Source organism: Leucoraja erinacea, chromosome 26, assembly GCF_028641065.1.
Source record: "Leucoraja erinacea ecotype New England chromosome 26, Leri_hhj_1, whole genome shotgun sequence".
In the NCBI taxonomy this organism is placed as follows: domain Eukaryota; kingdom Metazoa; phylum Chordata; class Chondrichthyes; order Rajiformes; family Rajidae; genus Leucoraja; species Leucoraja erinaceus.
The window spans coordinates 20,964,600-20,986,915 of record NC_073402.1 but is presented as its reverse complement, the minus strand read 5'-3'; the positions used below and the strand labels follow the sequence as shown (position 1 = coordinate 20,986,915).

Below are 22,316 nucleotides of genomic sequence, written 5' to 3'. Positions count from 1 at the left end.
TGAGCAGGACACAGAGGGACATGGAATCAGAGCAGGCTAGTGGGATTAGTATAGATGGGTATGAAGGTCAGCATTGACACAGTGAGCCAAAGGGCCTGTTTCAATGTTGTACAACTTATGACTCTGCAACCAATGATTCCATAAGGCATAATTCTTGGACTTAAGGGTATGTGTTCTTAAAACCCAATAATTTAATTGCAAAAATAACAATGAACTAAAAAATCAGAATCCCAATTTTTTTCAGTGGTAATGTCCTTGTATCTGAGTCAGGTTACAGTTGTAATCTCATCCAGATAAGATGCGAAACCAACTCCTGTTACACTCCTTGAGTTTTAAAATGATTCACAATACTCTCTGCTGGGCAGCGATTTTTTTTTCCTTCTAAACTTCTGACCAAATACCATTAATAACATTCCCTGATCATCTGCTTTCCCAAGATTGTGTCTCAGCTTCCAGCACAAAAATAAACAAGACTTTATTCTGAAAAGCAATTACATTCTTGATGGTTAATGACTCACGCCAGGTCAGTAACCCGGCTCTTAGCAGAGATAAACAACGGGGCTTGACCTACCGTTGCTCCCAGGCACAGCTCCTTAGTCACGCATCACATCCCAGCATGGATTTCACCTTCCCGTATTTCTATCCAATTTGTTTGTTTCTTTATACGTGGGCTGTGCAATTATCTTGCTGCTCCTCCCACAGTCTGATGGTCGTTTGCAGGAGCCAGCTGTTTCTGGGGCTACATTAGCAGAGTTAAACCTCGTTACTACAGCAGCCTGCATGTTTTACACCTTGGTGTAAAGCAAAGAATCACTCGCATTGTTGTATGTTTACATTGCCGTGAAGCTCCTCAAGGTAGAGTTTGTGCCTTACAACGCCAGAGACCCGGGCTTGATCCTGACTGCAAGTGCTGTCTGTAAGAGTGTATGTTCTCCCCATGACCGCGTGGGTTTTCTCTGGGTGCTCTGGTTACCTCCCATACTCCACAAAACTGTGTGGGTGTCCATGGAGACCCTGGAGGCCTTCCGTGAACACTGGTCGCCACAGGGGGTAGAGTGTTTTGTAAATAAAGTTGATAATATTTTAATTTGATAATGGTTTGTTTGTAAACTGCTGATGGCAATCTTGATTTGTTACTACTCTGTATGTGTTTGTTCGAATAAAAGCATTTTGTATTTTTTTTAAAAGGTGTGGGTTTGTAGGGCGATTGACTAATGTAAATTGCCTTGGTGGTGTATCATAGTGGTTGTTGGTTGTCATGGGCACAGTGCACTAAGGGGCTGTTTCCACATTGTATCTCTAATCTAAACTTAAAAAAGGGGGAATTAAATGATCAGAGTGGAACTATCAGGGCAGATACAAAGTGCTGGATTAACACAATGGGTCAGGCGGCACCTCTTCAGAAGGGTCCCGACCAGAAACGTTACCTATCCATGTTCTCCAGAGATGCTGCCTGATCCTTTCAGTTACTCCAGCAATTTGTGTCCTTTTTGTAAACCAGCATCTGCTATTCCTTGTTTTGACACCGTGGAAACCAGCTTTGCGCTATCCAAACCGATCAGATATATATGTACATAAACATAATCACGTCAAACTCACGTACGACATATAGAGCAAAGGGGAAGATAGTGAGTGCAGAGTGTAGTTTGCAGCATTGCAGAGCGAAGTCCAAAATGGGACAATACTCTAGCTTGTGGTATCAAAGGGGTGGAAGCTGTTCCTGAGTCTGATGGTGCATGCTTTCAAGCTTCTGTACCTTTGGCTGGATGGGAGCAGGGAGGAGGAGGTGAAATGACCAGGGTTGGACAAGTCTTTGATTATGTTGGCTGTTTTTCCAAGGCAGCGTGCAGTGTTGATGGAGTCAATGGTGGGAAACCCGGTCTGTGTGGGCTGCATCTACAACTCTCTACAATTGCATTGCAGTTTTGGGCAGCTGTTCCCAGACCAAGCTGTGAAGCAGTCTGCCAATATGCTTTATATGGTGCATCTGTAGAAGTTTGTAACCAAGATTGTGAGATCAATATATTCCCAAGTACCGGACATTTGGAAAAGATAAACTCAAAAATAAAAGAGGATGACCCATCTTTTTTCTCCAAAGATGTTGCCTGACCCGCTGAGTTACTCCAGCACTTTGTGTGTATCTTTGGTTTAAACCAGCATCTGCAGTTCTTTGTTTCAGCGTTTGAACAAACTCTAAATGGTTGCTAGCAAACCCTGGTGGTCAATGAGATAAAGGCAATCGTGAGGATGCATCGTCGCCCGCCCTCCTTCAAGAAGCATCATGCCTTAGAACCAATATGGCCAAAGCAAAGCAGTAATAGATGACTAAAAACCAGAGGCTGTAGTTTATATACCCCTCTACCCACTAGAGGTTATAGAGTTGAACAGCAACAAAAATCAGAAAATTGAAGGAAAATTGAAGGAACATCCAGTATGAATAATGTAATAATCACGGACCATTTAAACACCGGCTAAAACAAATTAACAAAATGCACACAAGAGAGTTTTTTTTACAATATTATCAAACAACCAACTTGGCAGTAGTGAGTTTATTTATCATTGTGAGACATGGCAACAATGTTATCACCATTCCAAGGTCATATACTAGTTATTGCAAATAACTCAGACAACAGGAATAATTAAGAAATAACCACTGCAGGAACCACACTGAACCCACCGTATCAAACATAATCCATTCAAAGTTTCTCATAAGATTGGTACAGTTGAGAACCACATTGTGTTGTTTAGAAATGTCATTTGTAATAAACTAAACACAATAGCTGAAGTGGAAATTATTCTATGAAGAAAGATGGTTTGGTCCAGTTATGATGTTGGCCTCTTTTGTTGCTCCTTATACATTTTTCTCATGATCAGAGTTTGATGAACAGGAGTTCTACAGCTACATTACAAAAATGTAATCTACTTTGGCTTGCTTGCTCGAGAACAGGAGAAAAATAAAACGGGAAAGTGTCCTTTTCTCCCAATAAGTGCATGAAAACAACTTAGAGGATTTGGATTTATGTATCATTAGAAATGCAAGTTGTCTATTTATTCCATTTGATCTATTAATTGGGGTGCCAATTATCTTTGAACCAAAGCAGGATTAGAAAATTATTCACAAATAAAACTACCTTCCAAATACAACTCTGTAAAGTATAACATTTTCTGTATTGTATATGAAGTGGTTCACGACGAAAATATTTCACTCCAAGGTCAGTGTCACTTTTGCAGTTGTTGCTATTTCTTTTGGATATTTGCAGAAAATAGCTTTCACTGGATGTTTAGTTTAGAGATACAGCGTGGAAACAGGCCCTTCAGCCCACCGAGTCCACGCCAACCAGCCACTGGCACTATCCTACACACTCCAGGTACAATGTACATTTATAGCAAGCCAATTAACCTACAAATTGTATGTCTTTAGAGTGTGGGAGGAAACCGAAGATCTCGGAGAAAACCCACGCAGGTCACGGGGAGAACGTATAAGCTCCGTACAGACAGCGCCCGTTGTCAGGATCGAACCCGGGTCTCTGGCGCTGCGAGGCAGCAGCTCTACCGCTGCGCCACCGTGCCGCCCAATTTTTGATCTTCACTTTTAAATGAGTGACAAGCAGATTCGATTACAACAGGAATGAAAAGATTGAAGGATAAATTCTGTTTTCACCCTTCAAACATTTTGGGAGGGAATTTTGTCATTCAGCTTAAGCAATGGCAACAAGAAATTGGAAATGTAATGGACATGAAATGTTTTTAATAACATTGTGTATCACAATAATACATTAGCTATATAATACACAAAGGAAAAAACTAAATATGGTTATAAAAAAACTTCTGGAAACACTCAGCAGGCGAGGCAAAGAGAAATAGAATAATATTCTCAGGGTGGAAGTACTGTCAGAATTAGGAATGAATGACAATTCGTTGTAAGTTGCAATGGATGAGTAGGTCAAATCCAATCTCTCCGGTAGGACAAAGCCAGGGTTGCCGTGGAAGTGTGTGGTATATGTAAGTTAAGATACTGTAGGAACTCAGTGGGTCAGGCAACATCTGGGGAAGGAATGGACAGGTGGCATTTCATGTCAGGACACTTCTTCAGACCCAACCTGAAATATCGCCTGTCCATTGCTTAAGATTCCAGCATCTGCAGTTCCTTGTATCTCTGGTGGATTAAGTCATTGGGTTGATAGGTTAATGAAATTGTTCAAAGACAACATAAACAATGGAAAGTAAATGCATTAAAGTTCTAAACTATAGGAAATGCCCAGGCCAGCATCAGTCTATCCAAATATTCTGGGGGGAAATGAGCTAATGATAGGTTTAGGCTTATTATTGTCATGTGTACTGAGGTACAGTGAAAAGCTTTGTTCTGCATGCCATCCAAACAGATCAGATACGATACATAAATACAATCGTCAAACTCGAGTATAATAGAAGATGCAGAGTGTGGAATATAACTAGAGAAGATATTTAAAAGAGTGGAGTGTGAAACAGATGATGGTCGTTCCTTCTCTGGGAAGAGGACACAAAGAGTTGCCGCACTCTGGCATAATCTTGCTGGAATATTTCCTACAGCAGAACTGACCAGTTCTGATGTAAAGTAAGAAGTCAAGTAAAGGGCCTGTCCCACATTCCCGAGTTATTCACAAATTCTCCTGAGTTTTCAAACTCGCTGTAGGAGTCCGTGGATATATCGTAGCGGCTCGTTATGCCAGCCGTAGGTACTCGTGGCATCAGGTATGTCGGGACGTTTTTTCCGTCTGATGAAAAATGTCCACGAGTAAGAAAATAGCCCTGAGTACCTACGGTTGGCATGACGAGCTGCTACGATATATCCACGGACTCCTACGGTCTCGTCACGAACATTCTGCGAGTTAGAAAACTCGGGAGAATTCGTGAATAACTCAGGAAAGTGGAACAGGCCTTTAAGTTATCCAAAGTTGCAGAACTCAATATTGACACCAGAATGAAGATGAAAGTTGAGGTGCAGTTCCTCAGGCTTATGTTGGGCTTTGCTACAGTTGTACAAGAGGCCAAAGGCAAACAAATCAATGGGAGCAGGAATGAAAATTAAAGTGGTAGGCAAATAGGAAGCTCAGGGTTATCCATTTACACTGAGCACAGGTGCGCCACATTGTACCTTCGGAGCCTCCACTGACAAGGATATCATGTTTTGATGAATGAAATAGACTAGATTGGAGGGGAAGTGAGTTGTTGCTTCACCTGGAAGGGCTGTTTGCATCCCTGGATGATGGGGAGGCAAGAGGGAAAAGGTTCTGTATCTCCTGTGGTTGCACGGGAACTTTGGTTGAATTGCAGCCAGTCAAAGCGTCAGATTGCTGAAAGGCAGGGCAGTGTTGTGCCTTCCCGTGGAAAGGTGGCAGAAACCGCCAGGGACGATCAGTTGATGAAGAGGCTTGTGGGGTGGAAATTGTGAAGCAGTGAAAATTAATCATTGCTCTGTTCATGAGGACAAGGGGTAAGAGCAAAGATGTGAGAAATGTACAAAAAGTAGTCATGGGAGGTGTAGAAGGGAAGCAAGCCAGAATGAACGAAGAACTCCATTGAAAGTCTCATCATTGAGCTGATACAATGCAGACCCAAGTCACGAGACAGAAGCCGTCACCTGAAACCATGAACATGTCTCTTTCCATGGATACCGCCTGACCTGCTGAGTGTTTCCAGCACTTGCTACTTTGTTTATTTTCAGATTTCCAGCATCTGCAGTATTTTTCTTCTTACTTTTCCGAACATCTTAATAAGGTTACACCTGAAAGGTTACAAAAATAATTACCAAGTGAGAATCTGTGCTACTTTAGTCACTTGGCATTTGGAATAATCCAAATGCCAAGTGGAATTAACATGCTTGTTCATTTAGTGAGAATAATTATTGTAAAAAGGCATTTTATAATTGGTTAATATTTATTGCAAATCATTTATCTACATGTAGTCTTTTAAGGAATTTATTTTCACTAGTAACTTTTCAAATGCATAGGCAACGTGCAGCCTATCAACACCAACCAAGGATGGAATGTGAGTGGTTGAATAGATTTATTTCAAGTCCGTTTGATAGCTTTGGTCTGGACATCTTTAAAGGCAGCAGCACAAGATTAAGGAGATTAATCCTCTGTTTCAGTCCTGCAACAACACAGTCGCTCAAATCAAAGTTCCTTTCCATAAACGACCCTTCAAGTATTCCGTCTTAACAGTCAGAAGGTGCCGAGCTTCGTTTCACACAGGGAGGTCAGTTTCATTTTGGGGCCAAGCCATTCATTCTCCATGGCCCTCGAGGTATCAGAGCCCAAACAGGTCATCTTTTTCAGTGACTCCAACGTCACTTTTTTCCCAGTCCGTTGGAGTTAAACACTCTTCCGTCTGCATGTCCTGAGGGCTTACCCCGATGTCCAGAAACTGAGGATTTGTTCGAGACTGAGCCAGCCTGAAAGAGAAAGGTGGGGAAGGATCAGGGTTTTACATCAGTCACCGTGACAAAGAAAAATGATCAAGGTACAGAAATGTCCATTCATTTCAAAGAAAACTACCACTGCTGGCAGTAGTGGCTTAAACAGCAAATCACTAAACAATTCCAAGCACCCCGCCAAGGAGTCCAGCACATCACAACTCATAGGCATGTCGGCACAAGGAACTGTGAATTCTGGAATCTTCAGCAAAACCGCAAAGTGCTGGAGTAACTCAGCATGTCAGCCAGCAACCCTAGAGCATGTTTGGCATCCAGCATTGATAGGTTGCCATCTAGTGGAGTTTTCGCTCATTTACCTAATGATGTGTTTCTGCCAATTTGTGGATTGGCAGATTTTGAAGACAATTCTGTACTCTTCTATGCTCTAGACAATTTTGAACATAGATGAGTACAACGCAAGAACCGGCCCATTGGCTCACATGACGAATATGATGCAGTTCAACTATTTCCCTCTGCCTGTATATGGTCCATAGCCCTCCATTCCCTGCATATCCATGTACGTATCCAATTGCCTCTTAAACATTATCGTACATGCTTCCACCACCACACCTGGCAGCGCTCTCCATGTGTCACCCACTCTGTAAAAGTGGGGGACATCTCCGTTAAACTTTCCCCCTGACTGTAAAACTATACCCGCCAGTCTTCATCATTGTTACACTGGGAAAGTTGTTCTGACTGACTATTCTATCTATGCCGCTCATCGTTTTGTAAACCTCTATCAGATCATGTTCCTCAGCCTGACACACCAGAGAAAACAATGCAATTTTTGTCCAACCTCTCCTTGTATCTAAACACCCTCGAATCTAGCCAGCATTTTGGTGAACCTTTTCTACATCTTTCCAGAGCCTCTACATCCTTCCTGTAATGAGGTGGCAGGAACAATCCTCCAAATGCGGCTTACCAAAGTTTTATAAAGGTGCATGACTTTCTTACCTTTTTACTCAATACCTGAAACCGTTAAAGGCAAGCTTACCAGATGCCTTCTTTCACATGCTGTCTATTTGTGTTGCCGCTTTCTAGGAGCCATGGACCTGGGTCCTAAGATCCCTTTGTACGTCAATGCTGTTAAGAGTCTTGCCATTAACTGTATACTTTCCCCAAACATTCAACTGTCAAAAGAACAGCAGTTCACACTTGCTCGAATTAAACTCCATCTCCCATTTCTGCACCCATATCTGCAACTATACACTGCATTGAAATGTCAAATGTTACAGAATAGAAGGCAGGGAATAAAATTGAAACCAGTGGTACACCAAGCAAATAGGCAACCAAATAAAACCGGTTTTAACCATGAAAAATGCATTGCTTCCTCATGTCAGAACAATAACAGGCCCTTCAGCCCAACTTGCCTATGCCGGCCAAGATGCCTCATCTACACTAATCCCACCAGTCCACATCTAGTCCATATACCTCTAAACCTTTTTAATCCATGTACCTGTCAAAATGTTTTTTAAATGTTGCTCTAGTACCTGCCTCAACTACCTCCTCTGGCAGCTTGTTTCATGTACTCACCACCCTCTTGTGTGAGAAAGTTGCCACTCAAGGTCATATTAAATATTTCTCCTCTCACCTTAAACCTATGTCCTCCGATTCTTGATTCACATACTCTGGATAAATGATTCTGTGCATTCAGCCTTTTTATTCCCCTCATGATCTTATACACCTCTACAAGATCACCCATCATCCTTCTGCACTCCAAGGAATAAAGTCCTAACCTGCCCAGCCTCCGCCTTACACCTATGGAAAAGAGTGATCAACATTGTACCCAGTTACTTCTGTTTGCATTTTAAAATCTAACTTGCCTGCTCCCTCTGCTGCTAAATACTTCCATAATGTTGTTACACTACAATTACTGCACAAGCAAAGGCTCCTTTCACTACTTAACAGATACACAGTTATTGCATGGCCGCTGTTCTTAGTTCACTGTTCTTTAACTAAAAATAATTAACGTGCAAGAATTGCAATTTAACAGCCAAGGAACACAAAAGTCATCCGAATTTGGCAACTGTACACTTTTCAACATCCTCCCCCAAACAACGATGATTTAGATTGCTATCATTAATTCCAAAATGCTGCAGACACTGGAAATCCAAACACTGATGGAAGTTCACTGCTGTGTAACACTAGCTTTGCTTTGCCCTCCGCAGACACTGAAAACACTCAGTAAAACAAATCAACAGAAATAAGCAGGTCCATATGTCAGGAACTTGCGTTCACATTTTAGTTACTATCGATACTGGCGATATCATTTTATTATCATTATAATTTTATTTTATTTAGCTCTAGATTTACTAATGACATATTTTCAGGCAAAAGAAGCAAACTCATGCTTGATGCATTCCCAAATCCAAAATGAATGACGTGGTGGTGAGGAGGATTTTGTGCGCAAAATAATTAGTCAAAAAAATGTACCACATTCTCTCTGCACAACATGACCCCCCTAGTCTGATTGGCAACAGGCAATTAAACTCAACAGGGTGAAACCCGAGTCAAGTGAACCGGAATTCTGGTGCGTACATTTGTCGTTACACTCCGTGCAGAGATGAAGTGATGCAGGGTTGGTTGGCTGAGAGTTTCAACGCATGCATTCACAGCAATTACCTGTAGCCGAGTTAAAGCTGTCCCAATTGCAGCTTGGAAAATTCAAAAGGAGAGATGAGATGGGCGCATGGCAAGATCATTTTGGTCATTCTGTGCTGCCCAGCGGGACAATTTACACATAGGGTAGACATTTTAAACAGCAAAAGGGAACAAACTCAGTTTTACCTTGCAAAGGCTTCATCCAAATCATCGTTTATTTCCTGAAAATATAATGAAAATATCATTTTAATACCAATCTATTCAACTAATGGAACAGAAACTGCTGATGCTGGTTGATACCAAAGATAGACACAAAATGTTAGAGTAACTGGAGAAGGGTACAATCCAACAACCTGCCTATCCAGGAACCCCTTCCCCAGAGGTCATCTGATGTCAGCTTTGATTTGTCCTGCCTCTTTTCCCTTCCAGTTTTTCCTCCCCCACCACTGAAGGATCCCGACCCGAAACATCACCTATCCATTTTGTCCATAGATGCTGTTGCCCCGTTGAGTTACTCCAGCATTTTGTGTCAAATAATGGTCCACATTTAAACTAGGAGGGTTAGCAACACCGCACAAATTGTGGGACGTGGCAGCGTGTGCGGGAGAGGAAATAATAAAGAAGGAAGTGGCCGGCAATTTCAGGGACAATGTGTAAACTGGGCACACAGTCACCCTGGGGGATAAGGGTTTGGATACGTACGCAGCTGTGTTATAATGGCAGGGACAACATTGTGCTGCACTGGTAGAGTTGCTGCCTTACAGCGCCAGAGACCCCGGTTCGATCCTGACTTCCAGTGCTATCTGTACAGAGTTTGTCCAGAATTTGTAAGTTCTTCCTGTGACCGTGTGGGTTTTCTCCGGGTGCTCCGGGTTCCACCCACACCCCAAAGATGTACAGGTTTGCAGGCTAATTGGCTTTGGTAGAATTGAAAATTGGCCCTAGTGTGGAGGATAAATCTAGCGTATCGCTGGTCGGCGTGGACTCGGTGGGTCAAAGGGCCTGTTTCCGCGCTGTATCTCTAACGTCTAAGGTGCAGGATGGGTGGGAGTATCCAACAAAAAGCCAAACCGATCAACAGGCAGGCGTGGAGTACATGAGAGCAGACTGCAGTGATGGTGGAGGCTCTGTGGGCAGACAACATAAACGCTCCCATACCTCAAATTCTTCCCCCTCCCCCCTCCCGCCCTCCCTCCCCCCCCACCCCCAACAACACTTTACTCTTCTCACTTAACCCATGATGTATCCCCTGGTCTGGGAAAACTAGCTGCTCCGAGTGAAACTCTTAAAGCAGGAACTTCATGACCATCATGTTACATTATAAATGCTAATCTGCCCTTGGGAGCAGCTTGTCTTATTTAATTTGCCTCCATAAATCTCAGCAAGCTGGTTCTCAAGTGCCAACTGCTGAGAATTCCACCCCATTTACAATCCACATGTTTGTTCACTGGGTTAAAACTTTTCCCTTCTGTTACTGCTTCAGGATCATATGAATCCTGCAGATATGTCACCCACAGAAATGGGGATTTACCGCTACACCACCGAGGATTACTATCAGGATTAACGAAAACATGTCCAAGGGTTACACCCACCGCACCCCTAGTCAGCTGGTTTCTCACTGTCTTATACAACCCAGTGCAAAGATTTTAATCGATGTTTTTATGAAAATGAAGCAAGATTTCTACAATTGCAGAAACAATGAACTTCAGATACTGGTTAATACACAAAAGGACACAAAGTGCTGGAGTAAGTCAGCAGGTCAGGCAGCATCTCTGGAGAACGTGCATAGGTGACGTTTCGGGTTGAGATCTGAATTAGGGTCTCGACCTGAAACGAGAGTCTGAAGAAGGGTCTCGATCCATGTTCTCCAAGGATGCTACCTGGCACGCTGAGTTAGTCTCGAACTTTGTGTCCCTTTCTACAACTATAGGTTGATTAATGACAACACTTTCTTGCTCGGGACCGATGTTCTTACCCACACAAGGTTGTCATTGGCAGAGTATTTCTTATCTGCGTCGGACAGCTCTCTTCTATGGTTTGCAGGTTTTGCACCTTCTGTTAAATCCAACAAATCCCCTGTCGCTACTTCTGTACGGAAGTTTAAAAAAAAAAAATTAACTTGTTATTTATTACCAAACAGTCCAGCTACAACAGGAATAAGTGTTCAAGAAGGAACTGCAGATGCTGGAAAATCGAAGGTACACAAAAATGCTGGAGAAACTCAGCGGGTGCAGCAGCATCTATGGAGCGAAGGAAATAGGCAACGTTTCGGGCCGAAACGTTGCCTATTTCCTTCGCTCCGTAGATGCTGCTGCACCCGCTGAGTTTCTCCAGCATTTTTGTGTACCCACAACAGGAATAAGACTGTGTACAGCATCTCGACGCTGATTTCCCTAGTTCCCTTCCCCACCTTGGAAAGATTGCCCGACAGAGAATGCAACAGTGAACATTGCCGCAAAGCAGCTCAACCATGGACAAGAACATTTTCACATCCAAAGTTTAAATTAATTGTGTGCAAAAATAATTCACACCTCCCTCAATCAGCCCAGTATCTACCCAGTTCGATGGTTATGAACAGGATGAGTTTTACTCAAAGACATCTGCCTAAGGAGCAATATCTTCAAGAAACAGCCCCTCAATGAAGTCTATTCCTTGAGCAACTCAAAGACACAGAAGCACCACATGGAGTGCACAAAACAGATTTATTTTTTTGAGAAAAAACTTTTGAGTTAAACTACATAGTTAAAATAAAGGTATTGAAATAAATCTGGTCCAATTCATCCTTTTCCAGGAGGATCCAAAATTCAGGTTCAAATCCGCAAAAGCAGTGTCATTTCCTGTGCTGTGGAGCGCAACTTCAAAGTATTATGACTTCCGGTGCTCCAAAGCATCTTTCATAAGTTGCAATTATGCTTCCACGCCAGAGAAAGTAGGACAATCATGCGGTGAAGACCACAAACGGCACCGCTTTGCCACTAGATTGTGGAGTTTCATGCAAGGAGGACGGGAAGCAAAGGGCAAAATAGGAGCTACACATCTCAGCACCGTCTCCAAGCAACATTCTCAGCCCACGGTTCCCTGTGCTCTTTGGCCCTTTGTACTTCGCAGATGGGATCACCGCAGCAGGGATGGGATAATGGGCAGCACAGTAGCTCAGCAGTAGAGCTTCTGCCTCACAGTGCTGGAGCCGTGGGGTTTAATCCTGACTACAGGTACTGTTTGCTCAGAGTTTGCACATTCTACCTGCGATCACATGGCTTTCCTCCAGTTTTCTCCCACATCGCAAAGACGTGCAGGTTTGTAGTTTTATTGGCTTCTGGAAATTGCCCCCTGTGTGTAAGATGTGAAAGTGGGATATTATAGAACTCATTTATAGTTTAGAGATACAACGTGGAAACAGGCCCTTTGGCCCACCGAGTCCATGCTGGCCAACGATCACCCCGTACACTAGCACTATCAACACGAGGGACAATCTGCAGAGTTAATCAACCTACATGTCTTTGGAATGTGGGAGGAAACTGGAGCCCCTGGAGAAAATCCACGTGGTCCCAGGTAGAACATTCAAGCTCCGTACAGACAGCACACAGTCGGGATCAAACCCGAGTCTCTGGTGCTGTAAGGCAGCAACTCTACCGTTGCGCCACCCCAAACATGGATGGGTGATCAACGGTCAGCTTGGGGCATAGGGCCCGTTTCCATGCTGTGTCTCGAAACTAAACTAAACCACTTCAAGAAGTAAAATGGCCTCACCAGTTTTGAAATGGTTATTGGTGGATTTCTCCGAACAAGGTTTCCCAGTGGCTCCACTATCAGCTGTCACAACCGCTGCTCTTTTCCCTTTCTCTGCAAAGAGATCAAGAGATCAATTGTACAGGATAACACAAACTTGACACAATAGAAAATAAACCACTACCTATTTTACCCATCATAGACATTGTGATATGGCATGACCCACTATATTCTCAAGAACATACCTTGGTAAATTTATCATGAGGCACATTAAACAAATTGCCAATGTATAGTTAGAAAATTACAAATATAAATGTTATAATTATAATAACAACAAGAAATAAACAATGAAACCCAGAAGCAGCTCCATCAGGTCATTACCTCAAAGGATCCGACCAGACTTTCCAACTAGTGAAGAGGGGAAAAAAAACCTAATTGAACCAGTTCTATTCTCTCCACTAAAACAGATTAAAGTTAAAACAACACATCGGACAAAGGAACCATCATTTGTTGCTCAAGGTCAGTGTACAAACCCATCAATGAAGTGCTGTATCATTAAACCCTGACCTTCAGATGAGGAAAAGAATTACAAACAGCAACAAGTTAAAATCTGTGACAAACAGGCAAGCTAGCTGGCAAGGGAACAAATGCTTTGTTTCCTTAAAGGTGCTACCATATAGTCAATGTTAAAACTTAAAGGATGAAAACTTTCTCCTCGTGGATGCTCTTTTGTTTTTTTTGGAAGGTGGAGGGGGGGGGGCGGGATAGCAAATGGAAATTGTAAGACAATCGGTATTTTTTTAAACTAACGAGACAAGAGATGATTCATTGCCCCAGGGATGACGAGATGCATTGCATCAGCTGTGGTTACTCACTGATTACAGGCAGGAGCAGAGTGGGAATATTTTTGTGGGCCTGTTAATTTTACACAAAGCATGGATCCACGACTCGGGCAAAATCAGCGGCCTAGTGGCTCTTACTCCAATTAGTCACGAACCACCTCTCACAAAGAGAGGAATTACTTGTCAAACTCAAAATTATTCATACCGGCTTCGAAAGGCAGAGATAGAGATGGGCAAGACATCAACCTTCATGTATGGGAGGCATCAGATATTTACTTCCATACAACATCAGGCAGAGTAACATGAGCCTCAGCGTGTTGGGGAACGAACTCCGCCAGAGGGCTTTTACAAACATGATGAAGGAAGCAGAAATGCGTTTGATTGATTGAAAGATACAGCATGAAAGCAGGTGCTACAAGTCCATGCTGATCACCGATCACCCGTTCGCACTAGTTCTGTTTCACATCTGTATATCCTCCATACACTGGGGTTAATTTATAGAGGACATTTAACCCATACACCCACACATCTTTGGGATGTGGCAGGAAACTGGAGGAACCCCTCAGTCACAGGGAGAACGTGCACACTCCACACAGACAGCACCCGAGGTCAGTATCAAACCCGGGTCTTTGGCACCGCAAGGCAGTGGCTGTGGCTGTGGCAGCTGCAATCTGCAGAAACACTGCAAAACAAAACATACTCCAAATGTGGCAATTATCACAAGGGATGACACAGAATGAAGGGGCAGCTTGTTTTTTTCAAAACTGTTTTGTTGCAAGCATGAAGCAGTTAAATAGGAAGATCAATAAGTGTTCATTTTCACGATTTAACCCTGATAAAGCAAACCTACCTTCTTTGGCTGCTTGCCAGAATTCAAAAGCTATTTTGAAAGCTTGAGCCACTGTTAATGTCACTGCTTGAGCCTAGGAAGAGACAACAGATTGTTTAGAGAGGTAGAATTCCTATCCAGAATAGGCAAAATGGATATAAAGAAATCTCTTCCTTATTTTCATGGCTTTTTTGCAAGTTTAACCAAAAAGAGCAGTCAACTTGATCTAAATTTAGCAATGTTACTTACTGCCGCACTCAAAACAACCCAGAGTTTTAGATTACAGAGAAAATGTCAGATCTTAACCCGAGATGAAACTAAATGTAATTGTTGATTGGTGATGCAATGAGACACTAAAATGAAAGACAAAATGATTTGTTTCATCATTTCACCAGGTTTGCGCTTCAGAGAAAACAGAACCCGACTATAAATAACCTTAGAACCTAGAAAGGCAAACATTTCAAACGTTATGGCACATCCTCAGTTGCATTTGGGAGATGTTTTTGCTTCTAATGTCAGCATCTGCTATTCTCTTTACTGACACACTTTGAAAGGTTTATTAGTGGCAAGCACAGAGATTGATCTGGTCTCGAGGGATCTTCTCCAGATAACAATGTGGTGTCTGTCCTTAAGACATTCGACACAATTCAGGCTTTTTAAAAATCAAACAAAATACTCTGCTATGGAACTGAATCTCCAGGAAACACAGACATTCAGAGAAGATTTATTTTAAGCTTTTTTTTCTCAACAGTATTATTCTTAGCTCTATCACAACAGAGACTACCAGCTTGGACAGCAACTGGTGACCTTTGAAACAAACCTGCAGTAGTGTTGGAGAAGGGTGATAGGGTCTGGAGATTGCTTAGAACTGCATATCATATACCATTGAAGGTACACAAAAATGCTGGAGAAACTCAGCGGGTGCAGCAGCATCTATGGAGCGAAGGAAATAGGCAACGTTTCGGGCCGAAACCCTTCTTCAGACTGATGGGGGGTGGGGGGGAGAAGGAAGGAAAAAGGGAGGAAGAGGAGCCCGAGGGCGGGGGGATGGGAGGAGACAGCTCGAGGGTTAAGGAAGGGGAGGAGACAGCAAGGGCTAGCATATACCATTAGTTAGGGTGGAATTGTGGGTGGCACAGTGGCGCAGCGGTAGAGTTGCTGCCTTACAGCTCTGGAGACCCGGGTTCGATCCAGAGTATGGGTGCTGCCTGTACGGAGTTTGTACGTTCTCCCCGTGACTGTGTGGGTTTTCACCGAGATCTTCAGTTTCCTCCCACGCTCCAAAGACGTACAGGTTTGTAGGTTAATTGGCTTGGGTGTGTGTACGTTGCATAAGTGTAAATTGTCCCTAACGTGTGTAGGATAGTGTTAATGTGCCGGGATCGCTGGTCGGTGCAGACCCAGTGACCCAAAGGGCCTGTACACACGATGTATCTCTAAACAAAACTAAAAAGTGTGAATACTTATAAACAGGAGCAAACATGAAAGAAAAGAGGAAGGGTCATCAATGAGGAAACAAGAACTCACCAGCTTTTTCTTTGTGCACAGGAAGGCATGGCATTCCAATGTCTCGTTCAACTGGCTCTGAGCAATGTAGGCAAAAACTTTATCATGTACTTTGTCTGCCGTACAATAGGATATCCTAGATTTTAAAAACATGTTTAAGAAAAAGGGTTAGAAGGCAAATTTAAGAAACAATAAAACAACAAGTGAAAAGAAAAGTGAATGAGAAGGGAATCATGTGCAGGAAAAGTCACCCATTCCTTCGCTTCGTGGATGCTGACTGTCCCACTGAGTTACTCCAGCATGTTGTGTCTATAAAGGAATCATGTCTTGGTTTGCAATGTGCGGGTCACCAAACATCCTCTCATACCAAACTGAGCCCTTAGCCCACAATCAATTATCTATTGCATGTTACCAAGTTATCCAACTCATTCAGGGCAGCTCCCTGGCAACGTGAACACCACGTTCTTTGCATTGGAAGTCGATTTATGAGGGAAAGCTGACTTGGCGGGAATGGGGGCTAGGGGTGGGCAAGAGCGGAACGGGGTGATGATCAGAGCTGTTGGCGGTGGGAAGAGCAGGCAGAGGGATGAAACTTGCTGGGAAATATAAGAGAGGGGATGAGATGCATGGATCTGGATTGCAGCACCTGTGGATATTTTGATAAAATGTTCTCCACTTTCATCAACTGAAGGCCCACGTTTCAGGTGACCCGTGACTCTGCCAATATGACAAAAATGTATGGGGTAAATGTTCCCTTATGATCTACAGAGAAGCTGCATTTATTTAGTGCCTCTCATGATATCCTAAAGTCCTTCTCAACAAAACAGTATCGCAGTGTAGTCACCATTGTAGAAAACACAGCAGCATCAAGTTTGTAGAACCAAGGAACTGCAGATGCTGGTTTACAACAACACCAAAAAAAAAAAAAGACAAAGTGCTGGAGTAACTCAGTGGGCCAGGCAGCATCTCCAGAGAACATGGATAGGAGACGGAAGGTGATAGAACATGGAAACGTCACCTACTCATGTTCTCCAGGGATGTTGCCTGATCCTCTGAGTTACTCCAGCATTTGGTGTCTTTTTTTAAATCATCAAGTATGCTCTTTCTCCTTGTCTATACAAGAACTATCTTTGCCTGCTATTGTATTTTCTTTTCCTTTCTTTGTATAGTCTGGGTATGTCCCAGTAAGCTAAGCCAATAATAGCAACAAACTGCACAGCCATAGCAGCTCAATCTGATCCCACCTGCAACATCACTCGATCGGAGAAGCTTCCTTTGATCCACCCACCACTGTTACCCAGACTAACAAGTTTCTCGTTTTCTTAGATCTTGCGAAGGGTCCCAATTCTGAAACATTCCCTGTTTCTCTAATACTGTCAGACCAGCTTTTCTGTTTTTCTCCCTCCAAACATAGCAAGGGGATCACTCGGGTCCACTTTAAAGGTTCGATGGGTCACCTCATCTGAAAAGATCATAAGATCACAAGTGTTTAAGAAGGAACTGCAGATGCTGGAAAATCGAAGGTACACAAAAATGCTGGAGAAACTCAGCGGGTGCAGCAGCATCTATGGAGCGAAGGAGATAGGCAACGTTTCGGGCCGAAACGTTGCCTATCTCCTTCGCTCCATAGATGCTGCTGCACCCGCTGAGTTTCTCCAGCATTTTTGTGTACCATAAGATCACAAGTGTTTGGAGCAGAATTAGGCCATTCAGCCCATCAAGTCTGCTCTGCCATTCAATCATGGCTGAACTATCTCTCCCTCCTAACCCCATTCTCCTGCCTTCTCACCATCACCTCCAACACCTGTACTATTCAAGAATCTATTTATCTCTGCCTTAAATCCACCGACTTGGCCTCCACAGCTATTCAGATGGAAGAACAATGTCTAAATGAGCTTGCAGAATGATGTAATTGGAAGACAAAAGAAAAATTGCAAATGATACAGAAGGTGCTTGAATAGAATAAGAGGACATAGGTTCAGAGGAGGTAACATATATATTTTCTCAAAAGAGTGATCAAAATAGAATAAATGTGAACAGGCTAAGAAAGATGGGCGTACTGGTGGCATAGCGGTAGAGTTGCGGCTTTACAGCAATTGCAGCACCAGAGACCCGGGTTCGATCCCCACTACGGGTGCTGTCTGTATGGAGTTCTCCCCGTGACTGCACGAGATCTTCGGTTTCCTCCCCCACTCCAAAGACGTACAGGTTTGTAGGTTCATTGGCATGGAATAAGTCTAAATTGTCCCTAGTGTGTGTAGGATAATGTGCTGGGATCGCTGGTCGGTGCAGACTCGGTGGGACAAAGGGCCTGTTTCCGTGCTGTATCTCTAAACTAAATTAAAGCTGAGAAAAAACATGAGCAACAATCACTCAAGACCTTACTGAACTCTGCAGTTTTTAGTAGCTGGGGTTGGAGGTAGATGGAAAAAGTGGAAATGTGCTCATTTCTGCCTTTGGATTATGATAATTGAATCACTGCACCGGCCTCATTTGTAGCAATAGAGGCACAAGAGACTACTGATGCTGAAATTTGATGCAACAAGCACATTGCTGGAGGAACTAACAGCATCTGTCAGCATCTGTGGGGAGGGGGTAAAAGAAGAGAGGGATTGTCAACCTTTCGGGTGTCGACTAGAAACATCGGCAATTCCTTCCCCCCCACCTCTCCCCCTCCCACGTATGCTGCTCAAGTTAACGAGCCCCTCCAACAGACTGATTGCTGCTCATTTATATCACTCTTTGATTCAATGCAAACTCAAGTAAATTCAGAACTTTGACCTCCATGAATCTAAATCAAATTTTCACCAGTGCCAACGTGCCGCATAAAAGCAGAGGCAAGATGTTTTTTTGCAATGAACACGTGGTTGAGGGTTGGGTCTGCAAATACGGACCCACATCCTGCCATAGCAGATAGCGATGTGGCATTTTGTTTTTCAAACACTGTCATCCGGGGTGGCATTACCCACAGGATAAAGGACAGTAAGTGCTGGAGGAACACAGTGGGTGGGCCAACATCTCTGGAGGACATGGAGAGATGGAATTCTTGGTCGGGACACTGGGTCGAGGCTCCACACACCCCTGTAACGGTCTGTTCGAACTACTTCCCTCCGGCAAACGTTACAAAGCCTTCTACGCCTGAACCTCCAGACTCAGAAACAGCTTTATTCCCAGAGCTATAGCGGCTCTGAACTGGCCCTGCTGAGTGCCCCTGATCCTCCCTGGACTGTCTCCCTCGGATGGTCACGTCACACAGCTTATTTATTTATTTTACTTTTACATCGGTTGGAAGCTGCATACTAAATCCCGTTGCACTGATGTGCAATGACAATAAAAGATATTATTATTATTATTATTATTATTCTTCAGGCCAATTGTGGGAGGGGTGGGAGGAATCTGGAAGGGGTGGGGCAGGACAAAGGCTGGCAGGAATTCGGGGAATACCTGAGAGGGGAGTTTTGATAAGCCGATGATTGGACAAAGGCCAGAAATGATAAGACAAAAAGCATTGAAGAGCTGTGAGTTGTGAAGGTAGAGGAAGGGGAGGGGAAGGGGAGAAACAGCTGCGAGTCTAGGTGGGACACAGGGGAGAGGGGAAAGGGGATGCAGGAAAGTGGGGAGTATGGGGTACGTGGTTACCTAAAATTGGAGAATTCAACGCTCATAATGTTGGGTCGTGAGCTACCCAAGCGCAATACGAGGTGCTGTTCCTCCAGTTTGCCTAGTGTCCTAACTCTGGTAATGGTTAGCAACCAAGAGAGGCAGTAGGCCTTGGCGGACCTAGTGCAAGTGTTTGGCGAAACGACCACCGATCATCAGGAGGCCATATTGGGAATATCGGATGCAGTAGACGAGGTTAGAGGAGGTGCACGTGAACTTCTGTCTCACCTGGAAGGGTTGCTGGGGTCCCTGTATAGAGACGAGGGAGCGGGTTTAGGGACAGGTGTTACATCTCGTGCAGTTGCAGAGGGAAGTACATGGGGAACCACACAAATTGCAACACCAGTTAAGTGTTGTACAGTGGCACAGTTGGTTGAGCTTCTGCCTCACAGCTCCAGAGGCTCAGTTTAAATTCTGACCTCTGGTGCTGTGATTGTGGAGTTTGCAAGGTGCTTTCTCCCTGGGGCTGTGAATATGCAGAAATGGGGTTGCTTTTGGAATGCAAGGTGACTGTGAAACTTGGCCTCACTGGTGGTGACATCACAGGGGCTGGAGACCCAAATCATGTGACCCACCTGTGGCCACCAAGTCTGGGCCCCTGAAGACGTTACTGTTTTGTTTCAATGTACCGACGCTTGTTCTGTATCTGTGATTGGGCAATCATATTTGTATAAATAGGGGATCATTTTGTTGGGGCTTGTCGGTTGCCTTTCATAGAAACATAGAAAATAGGTGCAGGAGTAGGCCATTCGGTCCTTCGAGCCTGCACCGCCATTCAATATGATCATGGCTGATCATCCAACTCAGTATCCTGTACCTGCCTTCTCTCCATACCCCCTGATCCCTTTAGCCACAAGGGCCACATCTAACTCCCTCTTAAATATAGCCAATGAACTGGCCTCAACTACCTTCTGTGGCAGAGAATTCCACAGATTCACCACTCTCTGTGTGAAAAATGTTTTCCTCATCTCGGTCCTAAAAGACTTCCCCCTTATTCTTAAACTGTGACCCCTTGTCCTGGACTTCCCCAACATCGGGAACAATCTTCCTGCATCTAGCCTGTCCAACCCCTTAAGAATTTTGTAAGTTTCTATAAGATCCCCCCTCAATCTTCTAAATTCTAGCGAGTACAAGCCGAGTCTATCCAGTCTTTCTTCATATGAAAGTCCTGCCATCCCAGGAATCAGTCTGGTTCTGTTCTGTTGGCACAAGGCTGTTGCGGGCTCCAGTGAGTGGATCCGAAGCCAGCCACGCGGTGAATAATAAAAAGAAAGACTCCAGTATTCGATGCAGTGTTTTACTGACTCAGACTAGGGTGGGTAGAAGAACCGGAATTAACATGGCCACGTGTATTCCCTCCAGGTGCTCCTCCGGTCTACTCCCAAAACCCCGCCTGTTGGGAGATTTATTGGATACTGTATATTGCACCTTGTGTGTGCAGATTTGTGGTAAAATCTGGGAGGGAATGAATTGAAATGTGAGGTGAATAGGTAATAGCGAAAATCAGCAGGACATTAGGACTGCTCTGAAAACCAGCAAAGACTCCATGAGCACAAAATGGTTCTTTCCATGATGCAAGAAACAAAAATGAAAACATATTCAATAAAACCTCAGATTTGTCTGCCAGAAGCTGTCTGAAGAAGGTGGTGGAATCTCGTCAGTCAGACAGTTTAGTGTAGTCAGGTAAAAGACACGGCTATTCAAGTTGACAACAGCTATTCATTCGTGAAATTAGCCTTTTGGGCATTTCAATGCACTTAGAACTTTGCTGAAAATGCTGTTCAAACCATTTTGAAAGCTGCAATTAGTTCATGAATACACAGTTTCTCCTTATTTTGTTTTCAGAAGACACGGCATTCATGAAGAACATCGGAAAGGTCAAACATGCTTGTGAACAAAGGAAAAGCAATTGCTTTGTCTCTCCCCAACCCCTACCCATGCCCACCCGAGATGCTGCCTGACCCGCTGAGCTACTCCAGCCCTGTCCCTTCCCTCTCCGACAGGACCAAGAGGATTACCTCTAGATTTGGGCACGTGAATCTCCATAAACTGCTTTTAACGCAGCCATTTTGGACCCGTCTAATTGCACAAAAAGATCAACACAGCTTTGAGTAATCTCGCCCCTTTTTCAAAGATGACAAAAAACACCATTTAAAAAGAAACGGCAAGTAGCCAGAGTTTCTCAGCAGTGTGCGGTCAATATTTTTGTGTCTCACGCTTGAATGGAAGTGCCCCGTCCGTACCTGTAGATGGAGATGTTTTCGATTAATTCGTTACTTGTGGAGTCGTGTAGAATGATTCCCCGCGGTGACACGGTCAACACCACTTTTGGAAATTTCTTCCCGCTTGCTTTGGCCTACGTGAAATAAAAACTTCACTTGAAATACAATGACCACATATGGGATCAGAGAAGAGCTCTGTGAACGAGTTTAGATTTTCTCAGCATGGCTATTCCTGGCAGCATTTCAGATTTTCTTGACACCAGAGTACAGCATTTTCTCTGAAACCCCAGAGGCTTCCTCAGAAGTTTAGTTTAGTTCAGAGGTTCAGCTTGGAAACAGGTTCTTTGGCCCATCGAATCCACGTCGGTCGTCGATCACCCGTACACTAGTTATATGTTATCCCACTTACGCACCGTCCAGATCAAAGGTCCTATAGCTGAGCAAGATAGACTACTCCTGCTAAATGCAATGGG

At 43.8% G+C, this 22,316-nt stretch overlaps 2 protein-coding genes across 4 annotated transcripts in view; one reads left to right on the top strand and one right to left on the bottom strand.

The window, feature by feature from the left end:
- Positions 1-5,897: 5,897 nt before the first annotated feature.
- Positions 5,898-22,316, bottom strand: part of ldlrap1b (low density lipoprotein receptor adaptor protein 1b) — a 44,292-nt gene continuing 27,873 nt past the window's right edge. Inside the window, exons 3-10 of one of the 3 annotated variants that reach the window (XM_055656326.1) lie at positions 21,865-21,977; positions 15,983-16,097; positions 14,477-14,549; positions 12,806-12,898; positions 12,299-12,385; positions 11,031-11,143; positions 9,242-9,276; positions 5,898-6,433 (exon numbers count right to left, since the gene is read on the bottom strand). In XM_055656326.1, coding sequence (XP_055512301.1) covers positions 6,289-6,433; positions 9,242-9,276; positions 11,031-11,143; positions 12,299-12,385; positions 12,806-12,898; positions 14,477-14,549; positions 15,983-16,097; positions 21,865-21,977 — 774 coding nt within the window. In that variant the 3' untranslated portion in view covers positions 5,898-6,288. The remainder of the gene's footprint in view (positions 6,434-9,241; positions 9,277-11,030; positions 11,144-12,298; positions 12,386-12,805; positions 12,899-14,476; positions 14,550-15,982; positions 16,098-21,864; positions 21,978-22,316) is intronic. The other 2 variants (XM_055656328.1, XM_055656327.1) reach the window with 2 other exon arrangements.
- The window catches only part of rsrp1 (arginine/serine-rich protein 1), a 238,176-nt gene continuing 235,786 nt past the window's right edge, over positions 19,927-22,316 (top strand). Inside the window, exon 1 of the mRNA XM_055656330.1 lies at positions 19,927-19,945. The gene's annotated coding sequence lies outside the window, so the exon portion shown is untranslated. The remainder of the gene's footprint in view (positions 19,946-22,316) is intronic.